The following is a 13,622-nucleotide window of genomic DNA, read 5'->3' as shown; positions in this document are numbered from 1 at the left end:
GCTGTATATGTATGGGCCACATGTGGGGCAGGCTCTGAATGGGTGTTCCTTCTGCCTCTGTTCTACACTTTGCCTCCCTATTCCCTGCCAAGGGTATTCTTGTTCCCCTTTTAAAGAAGGAGTGAAGCATTCGCATTTTGGTCATCCTTCTTGAGTTTCATATGTTCTGTGCATCTAGGGTAATTCAAGCATTTGGGCTAATAGCCACTTATCAATGAGTGCATACCATGTGTGTTTTTCTGTGATTGGGTTACCTCACTCAGGATGATTTTTCTAGTTCCATCCATTTGCCTATGAATTTCATAAAGTCATTGTTTTTGATAGCTGAGTAATATTTTATTGTGTAGATGTACCACATTTTCTGTATCCATTCCTTTGTTGAAGGGCATCTGGGTTCTTTCCAGCTTCTGGCTATTATAAATAAGGCTGCTGTGAACATAGTGGAGCACGTGTCTTCGTTATATGTTGGGGCATCTTTTGGGTATATGCCCAAGAGAGGTATAGCTGGGTCCTCAGGTAGTTCAATGTCCAGTTTTCTGAGGAACCTCCAGACTGATTTCCAGAATGGTTGTACCAGTCTGCAACCCCACCAACAATGGAGGAGTGTTCCTCTTTCTCCACATCCTCGCCGGCATCTGCTGTCACCTGAGTTTTTGATCTTAGCCATTCTCACTGGTGTGAGGTGAAATCTCAGGGTTGTTTTGATTTGCATTTCCCTTATGACTAAAGATGTTGAACATTTCTTTAGGTGTTTCTCAGCCATTCGGCATTCCTCAGCTGTGAATTCTTTGTTTAGCTCTGAACCCCATTTTTAGTAGGGTTATTTGTCTCCCTGCGGTCTAACTTCTTGAGTTCTTTGCATATTTTGGATATAAGGCCTCTATCTGTTGTAGGATTGGTAAAGATCTTTTCCCAATCTGTTGGTTGCCATTTTGTCCTAACAACAGTGTCTTTGCCTTACAGAAGCTTTGCAGTTTTATGAGATCCCATTTGTCGATTCTTGATCTTAAGAGCATAAGCCATTGGTGTTTTGTTCAGGAAATTTTCTCCAGTGCCCATGTGTTCGAGATACTTTTTCTTCTATTAGCTTGAGTGTATCTGGTTTGATGTGGAGGTCCTTGATCCACTTGGACTTAAGCTTTGTACAGGGTGATAAGCATGGATTGATCTAGTATGCAGTTTCTTATTCCTCTTGTAGTACTTATTTTTGTTGTTACTGTTTCATTTTTAATTTTTTACAAAAGATCACATGTATGGATGTTTTATCTGAATATGTTTAAATGCACAGTTTGCATGCCTGATGCTCACAGAGGCCAGAAGAGGGTACTGGATCCCCTGAAACTGGAACCACAGACTGTTGTGAGCCACCACATGGGTGCTAGCAGTTGAGCCTGGGTCCTCTGTAAGACTGAGAACTCTGAACAGCCAACCGTCTTCAGCTCCTGGTGCTTTGTTTTGTGGATAGGGTTTGCCTATCTCTGTATCTCTTGTTAGCCTCAAACTGGATGTCACCCTTTCTTAGCCTCTTAAGCGATGGGATTACAGGCATGCATTACCAGGCTTGGCTTGGTACCTTTTGTTAAGGTATATCTGAGTGTGGAGTTTCTTTTGCCAGTTATTCAGGTACATATTGTTGTCTATGTTGAAGAGGCAGTGGTTGAAGGATCATGAGTTTTAGGCCAGCCTGGGGAATTATTTGTTTTGGAGCTGGACAGATGGCTCACTGGTCACAATCATTTGTCACCCTTGCAGAGGATCCAGGTTCTATTCTCAGCACTCCCAGGATGGCTCAAAAACATCTATGACACTAGTTCCAAGAGATCTGATGCCTCTTCTGACATCTGTGGATATCACACACACACTTGGTGTACATACATGCATGCAAAACATTCATATGCCTAAAATAAAAAAAAATTGCAGCCAGCACTCCCCTCTCCCCTTATATTAAGGCATATAAATAGCCTTGCTGTTCTTGTTTGACAGGGTCTCACTGTGTATTACTGGCCATCCTCCAACTCTGAGATCCTCCTGACTCTGCCCTCCTGGGTAGTAAGATTAATGGCATGTGCCACCACTACTGGCCTTTATTGTGGTCTATGATGTATAAAATTACGGAACTGACAAAAGAAAAATCCACTTAAAGAATTTCTAATATTTACAGTGTAAGTTAGTGCAATATCATCAAATCTGGCATCTTTCTCAATTGCTCTCCACCTAATTGTTTTTAGCCAGGATCTCTCACTGTACTGGAGCTAATGATTTTTCTAGGCTGGAGACGGTGAACTCTGCAGTCTCCTTGTCTCTTCTTTTCCCAGTGCTGAGATTACACACATGCTGTACTCAGCTTTTTCTTGGTTACGGAACTTGGGTTTTCATGCATGTGCCACAGGTTCTTTACTGTCTGAGCTCTGTACCCTCACTTTATCAACAGAGATCATGGCTGGTGGTATGGCTTAGCAGATAAAAGGGCTTGCTACTAAGCTTGACAAGAGTTAGGCCCTCAGAACCCACATCACAGAAGGGGAAAAAAGATCCTTGAATGCTGTCCCTTCTGTATATACGTATTCATGTACACACACACACATACAAGTGTTAAAAAATATTTTCTGATTTGGCTGCTAAGAAGTAGAACATTAAATATAATTTATGAGGTATTTAATAATTTAGTATATAAACATGAGTGTGATACATTGTAATTTTGGTACATTATAAATAAACCTATAATATGCATTATACACAGTGAGCAAGTAGGATAGCTAAGGAGTAGTGTCGTATATAAGTCACATTCAGAATGCCTCTTTCTATGTCTTTTCATGTTATGAATTGAGAACATGACTGGTGAGTTACTGATCTTTCTTGTTATGTGAATGTGCTTTCAGTTAGCAATAAATACATGGGGCTGCTTTAACACAGGTGACCTCTTCCATTTCAGAAAACTCAGGTTCCTGCATCTATTGAATCTCAAAAACCCAGGCCAAAAAAAGGTCTGTATTTAATTTCATTTTACATATGTATATACATGTGTGTGTCTGCGTGTGTTTCTGTTCCATACATACCAGAGCTTTGTAAAGTATGTTAGGAAAAGCAGTAATGGTCCAATTCTCTTTTTTATTTTTTTAAGATTTATTTATTTTATATATGTGAGTACACTGTAGCTGTCTTCAGGCACACCAGAAGAGGGCACAGGGTCCCATTCTAAATGGTTGTGAGCCACCATGTGGTTGCTGGGAATTGAACTCAGGATCTCTTAACTGCTGAGCCATCTCTCCAGCCCATGGTCCAGCTCTTATAAAATGACTAGGTTTCATTTTATCCAATTAGATTTTATTGGCCTGTAATGTATTTAAATGGTTTTTGGTTATTATGTCAGCATTCACTAATTTCTATTTGTGTTATAAACATTACATTCTTATACAGGGGGTTGGGGATTTAGCTCAGTGGTAGAGCGCTTGCCTAGGAAGCGCAAGGCCCTGGGTTCGGTCCCCAGCTCCAAAAAAAGAACCAAAAAAAAAAAATTACATTCTTATACAGATCAAACCTCCACTAATTTTATGTATGTATTAAGTAAGTGTTGCATTGACTTTTATTTAAAATTTTTTGTCTTGAGATAGGGCCTTGCTTTGTGAGTTTCCTGAGGGAAACATGCCCTATTTATCTCTCAGACGGGCCTGAACTCCTCGTGTAAGCCTAGGCTGTTGACTTGGGAGACTTTCCATGCTTCAGTCCCCAGTTACTGGGACTATGGATGTTGCATGCTTGGCTAGTGTGCGATTTCACAACAGTTCATGCTTGGAAGCCTAGCGACGACCTGGACGGTGAACTGCTACCTTTTTGGTCTCAGAGAGGTGATGTACTGTTGACTTAGAGGAATGAGAGTCCTCCATCTGCTAACCTGTAACATTTTAGGACTGACTTCAGGTAATTCAGATGGGATGTCCTCCTCCTCATCAGATATTAGAGAAATACCTGAATATTGTTAACTTTTAAAAAGGCATTAGTTCTGCCATCTATAGAGCTGCTTGTTTTAATTGAGTTTTTGTGGTATCAGGGATTAAACCTAAGACCATGAACATGCTAGGCAAGTGCTCTCAAGCTGTGTCTCCAGCTTCCTCTTTTACTTGTGTCAAAACTTGTTTTTTAATGTACGTGTGTTACAGAACCTTCATGGAGTTTGTTGTCCCTCCCACCTTCACCTGGGCTCCAGGATTGACTCAGGCTTCCAGGCTTGTGTAGCAGGTGCCTCTGTCTGATAAGTCTTGACTCTTACCTTCTTTTACTTTGAAGGAGGGTCTCATTAGTTGCTCAAGGTAGCCTGGAACTTACCTGTAGCCCAAGCTGGTCTTGAACTTAAAATATGTCTTTCTCAGCCTTCTGAATAGCTGAGATTTAAGAAACTTGGTTGTAATTAAGCAAGTATCTGACATCATTACTAGTTCGTTTGTTTTTAACCATTTCTGGATCTGAGAATCATCCTGCTGCAGTATGTTACCTCATAAATAACTAGATGATTAAACTAGTTAGGTAGAGTTAGTCTATGTTGTGACTGTCATTTCAGTTGTCTAGAGTCAGACCCTGTGGGTCAGCTGATCCCAAGTCTAGAAGAGGACTATATATCAACCAGGAATTATCCAAAGGGCCAGGAAGATTCCTCAGTGGGTTAAGGCACCTGCTGCTAAGCCTGCTGATCCAGATTCAATCCCTAGGACCCATATAGTGGAATGAGAGAGCCAACTTCTTCAAAATTGTCCTCTATGTACGCTATAGTATAAGTGTACCCACACTTGGTACAAAATACGCAAATACAATTAAGAAAACAAGATATTCTCATACATTTCCAAATTCCATGAAGAATTTAATGTACTATTGTAATTGCTTGTGGTTGGTTTAGACATGAGGACTATGATAAAGGAGAAAGTTTAACACTGACTGTATTGTTTGTTTTCCCAAAATATGCTCCATAGCTCCAGAGTTTCCTATTGTGGAGAAGCTGAACTGGCTGATCCATCTCTACTATATCCGGAAGGATTATGAGGCGTGCAAGGTGAGAGAGAGACAGGCTGGGCAGCCACGGTCCGTGTCTGCAGCACTGTGTGGCAGTTAATAGCTCACTATTTTGATTAAACAACAGTTTATCTATCAGCCTTGACTTTACTCTTTTCTCTTTTCAGTGTGTTTCTATATAGCAAATGGGACCAGGTTCCTTCCTGCTTACTGTAGGGTTGTCTTATTGCACGTAAACCCTGTAGTGTGACACACTGTCCCCTCCGACACTCTTATTTGCCTTAGCTCCTCTCCCACCCCTTGACAACACACAGTTTGAAGCTTTTCACTTTGGGAAGCCTTCTTTAATTCTCTGAGATGGCTCCAGATGCTGCCTTTTGAGCTAAAGTGCCTGGGCCTAGCCCATCACAGCATGGAACCCGCCACAGCACACAGCTCATATGATTTGCTCTATACTGCGAACCACTAGCGTCTGTCATGGTGCTTGAAAGTTTTCTTATGTTTTTCTAGTGTGCCTACGTAGATTTTAAATAGGGGTTGAGGAAATTTTCTTTCCTGGACTAGATAGTAGTTTATTTTAAATTTATTTTTTGAGATAAGGTTTTACTCTATGTCCTTGGTTAGCCTTGAACTTGCTAAGTAGATCAGGCCACATTCACAGAGCTCCACCTGCCTCCACCTGCCTCTGCCTGCTGGGTGTTGGGACCAAAGGTGTGAGCCTCTGCGTCTGTCAAGGCAGTAGCCTGGATGGCAGGGTTATGTAGTTATTATCTGATACTTGTTTTTGTTTTGTTTTTGTTTTTGTTTGAAACAATTTCATGTAGCCTAGGTCAGCCTCAAACTCAGTAGGTAGTAGAAGATGACTTTGATTTCTTGTCCTTTTGTCTCCACCTCATGAGGGCTGAGGTGGTGGGCATATACCACAGTACATGGCTTTATTTTTTCTTAAATAATGCAAAAATATAAAACTTATTCAGAAATTGTAAAGTATATGTGTATGGTGTTTGCCTACATGTATGTCCATGTGCCACGTGCAAGTAGTGCTTGAGGAGGCCAGAGATGTCATCAGGGTCCTTGGGACTTGGGACTGCAGTTAAAGAGTGACACAACTGTACTGTCTACACAGTTGTGAGCTGCCATTCGGGAGCTGGTAGTCAAATCTAGGTCCTTTGGAAGAGCAGCAAGTGCTAAAGTTATTTTTTTTTCTTTTACAAGACAGGGTTTCTCCGTGTAGCCCTGGGTGTCCTGGAACTTGGTCTGTAGACTAGGCTGACCTCAAACCACAGAGCTCCACCTGGCTCTGCTCCTGAGTGCCGGGATTAAAGGCGTGTACCACCATGCAGGACCCTAAAAGTATTCTAAATGAGGGGTATACTTACAGAGGTATCCTGAGAGCCCTTGCTAACCTCATTCTAAAGTAAATGATTGTAAGAGTTGAGATGAAACCAGAAATCTGATGAAACCACATTGTTTTCACTGCCGTGTCCTAGGTCTTATGGCTGTCCCTTGTCTGCCTCTGCTGTTGCTTTGCTAACACTTAACCCCTACTCAGGTGTTCTTCTCTTTTAGGCTGTGATCAAAGAACAGCTTCAGGAGACTCAAGGGCTGTGTGAATATGCTATTTATGTCCAAGGTAAGACATTATTTCCTTACTGGAAAAATATATTTAGCCTAGGTTCTTGGAAAACAAAAAACCCAAACAATTTAGGAAGACTTAAATTCAAATAATGTCTCAGAGAAGTCTTATTTACCAGCCTTTGAAACACAATTCTGTGTGTGTATTGTGCACACATCTGGAGGCCAGTGCTTGACGTTGGGTGAACATTTTTTTAAGTATATTGTAAAATTATTTTACATGTATTTGAGTTTGCCTGGATGTATGTCTGTGCAACATGTACATGCCTGGTGCCTGTGGAGGCCAGTAGAGAGCACTGGGAACCCTGGAACTAGAGTTAAAATTAGTTGTGAGAGGCTGGAGAGATGACTCAGTGGTTAAAATGCATTGACTTTTTTCAGAGGTCCTGAGTTCAATTGCCAGCACCCACATGGTGGCTCACAGCCATCTGTAATGGTATCTGATGCCTTCTTTTGGTGTGTGTAGACAGAGCACTTACATACATAAAATTAAAAAAAAGAAAAAGTGGTTGTAAGCCACCATATGGATACTGGGAATTGAAACTCAGTCCTCTACAAGAACAGTAAATACTCTTAACAAATTGAGCTACCTCTAGTTCTTTTTTTTTTTTTTTAAATTTAAAATTATTTACTTTATTTATAGATGGATGTGAGCCACCCTGTGGTTGCTGGGAATCGAACTCAGGACCTTTGGAAGAGCAGTCAGTGCTCTTAACCACTGAGCCATCTCTCCAGCCCCCTACCTCTAGTTCTTAAAAATATTATTTTTTTTTAGATTTTATTTATTTTATGTGAGTAGTGTAGCTGTCCTCAGACACATTACAAAAGGGCATCAGATCCCATTATAGATGGTTGTGAGCCACCATGTGGGTATTGGGAATTGAACTCAGGACCTCTGGAAGAGCAGTCAATGCTTCTAACCACTAAGCCATCCCTCCAGCCCCAAAATATTATTCTTATAAAGAATTTCCGTGATCTGCAAAAGACTGGTTATCTGGGTATAGATGCTGGGAGCAGACTGGGTAGATCTAAGTTAGCTTATTACAGGCTTTCCCTTGCTCAAACTTTGCTTGCTTCTACCAGTTTGTTGATGACTGATTGGATTAAAGAGTTATCAAGAGGCTTTTTCTGATCTTAGCTGCTTCTCCTCCTCCAGTTTTTCTGATGCCAGCCTGTACTTCTAAGAATATGGCTTATTTTCTGTGTTTTCTATTACTTGGCAGCACTGATTTTCCGCCTGGAAGGAAATATCCAAGAATCCCTAGAACTCTTTCAGACGTGTGCTGTTCTCAGCCCACAGTGTGCTGATAATCTCAAGCAGGTGGCCAGATCTTTGTGAGTACTGGAGCAGTCACAGAAGACCACATAAGATGCTGCTTTTTGAAGTGCATTTTGGGGAGACCCTGTTGCTATAGCAGCCAGATGTTTGATATGTAGGACAGTGAGTAATAAGTGTGATGGGCTTCATCTGGAGGAGTGGGAATCCGTCTGGAAGTCAGCTAGTATTGAGGAGCTCGGGACCTTCTGGTTGGATGAGAACAGTGTATCATCCCATGACTCCTCTATACTCATGTGGGCAACTCATAGTTTGTTGTTCTGATATCAGTTGGACTATTTGACATACAGGACATGTGTGTTATATTGAGTGAATGGCCTGTGGATCCCTAAGTGGAACTCCTGAAGTCTTCATGAACTTTTTCATCCACCAGAGTTCTGTGCTGTGCCATCGCATGTTCCTCCCTCCCCACATTGCCTTTCCTCCTGCACCATTTTCATATAGAGCTCAGTTCTCTTTAAATTCATGGTCAAGGAAAGAAGTGTGGGTTCAGGAGGAAAAGGATACGCCCTTACTGGGCGAGGTTGGTAAATGACAGTGGCTCATGCTGCATGGTGTATCGTTTGGCTTTTTGTTGTCTTTGTCTATTTTTATAAACCATTACAGGAAGTAGTTGCAGAAGAGTGCCACCAACATTGTGTGATGACAGGAAGGCCTTAGAACAACTGCTGACATAACCCCTGCCTCAAGAGCTTTTGCTCTGGGGCACAGTGGAGCCCCTTGCCTTCCCTATACAACCAGCTCAACTTTTTAAACAAAGCGTGTTCAATTTTTAGCTCTGCAGTATGTGTAAATGTGAATCTGTTAGCTCTGCAGTATGTGTAAATGTGAATCTGTGGAGGTGGCCCTCCCGGAGGTTAGGGAGCTGGGTGTGGCAGTGCACAGCTGTAACCCTAGTACTTGGAGCTGGAGGCGTGAGGATCCATCCGTTCAGCGCCATCCTTGGGTGCACAGTGAATTGGAGGCTAGCCTGAGTTACAGAAGAACCTGCCTGAAAACCACCAAAAGTAATGCGATTTGAAGCTATGATAACTATAGAAATGTGTCTTCACAGATTTCTTCTGGGAAAACATAAAGCCGCCACAGAAGTATATAATGAAGCAGCTAAGCTCAACCAGAAAGACTGGGTGAGTTAGAAACAGCATTTTATTATGAAGGAACTTTTTTTTTTTTTTTTTTTAAGATATAAGGCCTCAGTCTGTGTAGCCCTGGCTGGCCCCAAATGCACAGTGTAGAGCCGAGCAGGCTGGCCTCAAACCCAGAGAGAGATCTGCCTGCCTCAGCCTCTGCCTCAGCAGTGCTTATTAGAGGTGCTCAGCCACTGCCTGGCACTGGCGAGAGCTCTCAGATGTTCAGACGCCTTTGATTCTGTCCTCAGCACAGCATGTTTGCATAGCTCTGTAGACTTCGGTTTGTAGTCTGCAGCTGTTAGTCTTACGGACAGCTTTCTTCTGGCCTGATTCTAGCTGTGACTACCCGGTCATTCCCAGAGCTTGAGAGGTGGGCTGGGACCTTTGGAGGTGGAGAGCCTCAGCAGCGGATGTCTTCTTATGTGCTTTGCTAATTTTCCCTGTCTGCTTGGCAGTTGGCCAGCCGGCTCTATTGCCTTTCTTTGGGCTATGAAAACTTTAAGTGACTCTTTTGATTATTTTCCCTTCATCATCTTCCCCTTCTTATTAGTGTTTATTAATTGGATCAAACAGTGGGTTTCACTGTGACATTTTCATAGTTTGGTCATAGTCACCTTCCTTATCCCCCTATTTTCATCATGTACTTATGTAAATTGGGGATTATGTGTAAGTATGACACAAAATCAGACTAAACATTGTCTGTATAAATTAAGGGTTTTCCCTGCATGAACCCACATCATGGGTTTTGGCATTCATTTGGTCCTAGAATTTCAGGGCTGAGACTTAGGCATGGTTAGTTAAACGATGCCTGCTGCAGTTCAGAAGTATTAATTCTTAGAAAGGAGCTCAAAGAAGCAAGGAAGAGCAAGCCCCAGAAGAACCTGTGCTGTGTCTCATCAGCCGTAGCCTCTGAAAGGGGCTGGAAAGTACTATTTTAATCTGGAACCATTCTTAACTGGGGTAGGGTTCTATAGTAAAGGGAAAGAGAAATGAGTCTTTGGAAGATGTGCAGCTCTGCTGCTGCACTCATTGTCACTTCCTGTCAGACATAGCAGCTTTGTGGCTTTTACTTGCCTCTCCTTTCTATTATTTTCTTCCTTCCATCCAAGGACATTTGCTCAGTCTTATCTCCAAGGGTGCCATTCTTGCTTCTAGTTGTATGTATTCCGATGGCTTAGCCTTTCCCTTAATTTCAGTACTTGTATTCTGATTTCAAAGTACTTTGTCTTTTCCTCTCCTCCCTCCCTCCCTCCCTCCCTTTCTCGTTTTTGTTGTTTGTTTGTTTGAGACTGGGTCTCACTATGTAGCCCTAACTGTCCTGGAATTCACTATGTAGACCAGGCTGGCCTTGAACTCAGAGAGTTCTGCTTGCCTCTCTGCACTGAGATTAAAGGTGTGCACCAACAGTTGGCTCTTCTTCTTCCCTTCCCTTTTCCCCTTGTCTTGTGCCCTCTTGTGTCTCAGTCTTAGTTCTGCTGCTTCCACAGTTACTTTTCTCTTGTGCTTCCCTTTAGTTCTTTTCTATACTGTTGGGTGATCGTGCAGAGACGTCCTATGTCAGAGAGAAGTCCATCGATTATAGTAGAGAGATAACACGGTCTTTCCTTGGAGTCCTTAGGGCACTATTTGTTAAAAGTTTAAAAACATTTTACTGGTAGTGTGCAGGGGTGGGGATGGGACGACCTGGGGAGCTTGTTCTCCCCCTCTACCATGTGGTTCCTGAGATTGGACTCAGGTCACTGGACTTGGCTACGAGTCCCTGTACCCAGTCAGGTGTCTTGCCAGCATTATCATTTTTTTAAGTATTCTCCAGTCTCACATTTTTGCCCCCTTTGGATGTGAAAGTTATTAACTTTAAAATTTTTTATCACATGTATTTATTTTGTTTATGTGGTATATGTGTATGTATATATGTGAGGACATACATGCTATTGTGTCTTAGGGTTTCTGTTGCTCTGAAGAGACACCATGGCCATGGCAACTCTTAGAAAGGAAGGCTTTTTTTTTTTTTTTTAAAGAGATTTATTTATTGAATGTATACAATTACACTGTTGTTGTCTTCAGACACACCAGAAGAGGTCATTATATCCCATTACAGATGGTTGTGAGCCACCCTGTGGTTGCTGGGAATTGAACTCAGGACCTCTGGAAGAGCAGTCAGTGCTCTTAACCACTGAGCCATCTCTCCAGCCCCAAAGGGAAACATTTAATTGGAGCTGGCTTATACTTTCAGAGGTTTAGTCTGTTACCATTATGGTGAGAACCATGGCAGTGTGCAGGCAGATATGGCACTAGAGAAGGAGCTGAGAGTTCTACATCTTGATCTGCAGGCAGTGGAAGGTGACTGAGTCACATTGGGCATAATAAGCATGTGACCCTAAAGCCTGGCCTCATAATGACACACTTCCTCCAATTAGGCACACCTCTTAATAGTGCCACTCCCTATAGGCTAAGCACTCAAACACGTAAGTCTATGAGGCTATTCCTTTTTAAACCACCACATGCAGTGAGTGTGCATACAGGTCGGAGAACATCTTGCAAGAGTTGGTGCTCTGTGTCTGTAGGTCATCAGGGTTGGTGCTTTTCCCACTGAGTCATCTTACTGTCATCATCCCCCTTGTCTTTGTAGACAAGGTCACATTTAGCCCATGGTGGCCTTGAATTAATTGTGTATCAGATAATTCCTGATCCCTCCTCTTAAGAGCTGAGCTGAGCTGAATCATTAGAGGCCAAAGTAAAACTACACTTACAGTTAGATTAGAGCTGGAAGCAGCCTAGGAAGTCCCTGGGTACAACCTGCATCGGAGCACCGGTGAATACAGTCATTTACTTTCTAATTTTTTGTCTTTCAGAAAAACTTGCATGGTAAGTTTTAAGTTCTGGTAGTATATCTAAATTGAAATCTTTACAGCATAGTTGGATATAGAATCATGATGTTCTGGGCTGTATATGAACATTTTAGAATCAGAAACAGGGTTAGTAACTGAAACCAGAAAACTAGTTGAGATAGTCTGTAGTGGATTGAGGACGGCGCTCAGGAAGGGCAGGACAGAGAAACAGGCAGGAGGTAGATGAGTCAGGAGGTCTCGGCGAATGGGAGATGAAGTGTGGCTGCTTCTTCATGCAGTCAAAAGAGCTTGGTGATATTACTCACTTTGAACAGTGACCAGCCAGATGCCACCTGTGTGCCCTATCTGGTAAATGTCTATAGCGAACCTCTTATCTCTACTTGTCCTCATCGAGATAGGCCACACTCTGGTTCCTGCAGGAGACAACAATCCTGCATGCCCATGTTTTTGCTTCTGAAACAACTTTTAGACAGGGGGGATTTCCACTAATGACAAATGAGAAATCTGAGGCTTTGGATGGAATGATGTGAGACTGCCATCTAAAGCCCGAGCTCTTTCTGTAGTGTCTGCTGCCTTGGGAGGACGCCCTGGATACTCCTATCTCATGAGAGGTGGATCTGACTCCAGCTTGTTGTTTTCCTGTGCTCTTAGTTGTTTAAGGCACACTGGTGCTTTCTTTTCAGATATCAGCAGTGACTCATCAGGGGTGAGTTAGGGATTAGTGTATAGAGCATTAAAGGACAAGGACGGTGGTATACCATGATGAAGTGGAGAATATATGGGTTTTGGAGACAGGCTTGAATTGAAGACACAGTTCTTGGTGATGTAGACATTATTTCAATTGTGGTTTAAGAGAAAAATAATTTTAAAATGTGAGATCTTTATGAGACAGTTTTTAGGTTTTGTTTTTTTTTAAGGTGGGATAATATAAGTTTAAAACAACTTTTTAAAAAACTTATTTATTTTCATTTTGTGTGTATGGGTGTTCTGGCTTCATGTGTCTGTGTGTCTACATGTGTAAAGTGCTTGTGAGGCCAGAAGAAGATGTTGCATCTCCTGAAAGTGAGGCTACATATGGTTGGTTGTGAGTTGCAGTGTGGGTGCTTTGAACTGAACCCAGTGGAAGAGCAGCCAGTGCTTTTAACTGCCCAGCCATCTCTCCAGCCATGGATTTTTTTTAAAAACCATGTCTTTGAGGACTATGCACTGAAACACTTATGAGTGTAGTGTTACATTATCGGTACTGTAAAATAACGGTAGCTAGGATAAGGACTGGATGGTGTCAGGGTCATGAGTCTGTGGCTGTTTACGTTTAAACATGGTCAGGATACAAAACTAGAGACAGACAAAAAGCATCCTAGCACAGGCACTTCCTGTGTTAGGTAAACTAGCTTCTCTGAGCTTTGGTTTTCATAAAACCAGAAGAACTATACTGATGCTGCAAATTTCTTAGAGAATTAAAGTAAGATATATATGAAAACAATAAGCATCGAGCCTACTGTATAACATGCTCTGTCACTCAGTGTTTCGTTGTTCGAGGAGATGTGGAACACATTAAACTAGCTGTCTCTGAGCTCTGGGCCCTGCTTCTGACACAGGGCTACATCGCTACCACTCACAGAGTGCTTGGCCGGCCCTCTTGCCTTCCAGGGACACCCTCCTTACGTCTGG

The 13,622-nt window shown here is 42.3% G+C and overlaps 1 protein-coding gene across 4 annotated transcripts in view; it reads left to right on the top strand.

Annotated features, from left to right (window-relative positions):
• Bbs4 (Bardet-Biedl syndrome 4) overlaps positions 1-13,622 on the top strand; it is a 33,467-nt gene that overhangs the window by 6,590 nt on the left and 13,255 nt on the right. For 2 of the 4 annotated variants that reach the window (NM_001106826.1, XM_087561019.1), the window contains 5 exon segments: positions 2,933-2,984; positions 4,962-5,041; positions 6,571-6,634; positions 7,860-7,971; positions 9,027-9,099. In NM_001106826.1, the coding sequence (NP_001100296.1) occupies positions 2,933-2,984; positions 4,962-5,041; positions 6,571-6,634; positions 7,860-7,971; positions 9,027-9,099 (381 nt within the window). 4 annotated transcript variants of the gene reach the window in all.

The sequence above is a fragment of the Rattus norvegicus genome, chromosome 8 (assembly GCF_021556685.1).
Source record: "Rattus norvegicus strain SHRSP/BbbUtx chromosome 8, alternate assembly SHRSP_T2T, whole genome shotgun sequence".
Taxonomy (NCBI): Eukaryota; Metazoa; Chordata; class Mammalia; order Rodentia; family Muridae; genus Rattus; species Rattus norvegicus.
Note: the sequence above shows the minus strand (reverse complement) of the source record. Positions and strands in the feature narration are given on the sequence as shown.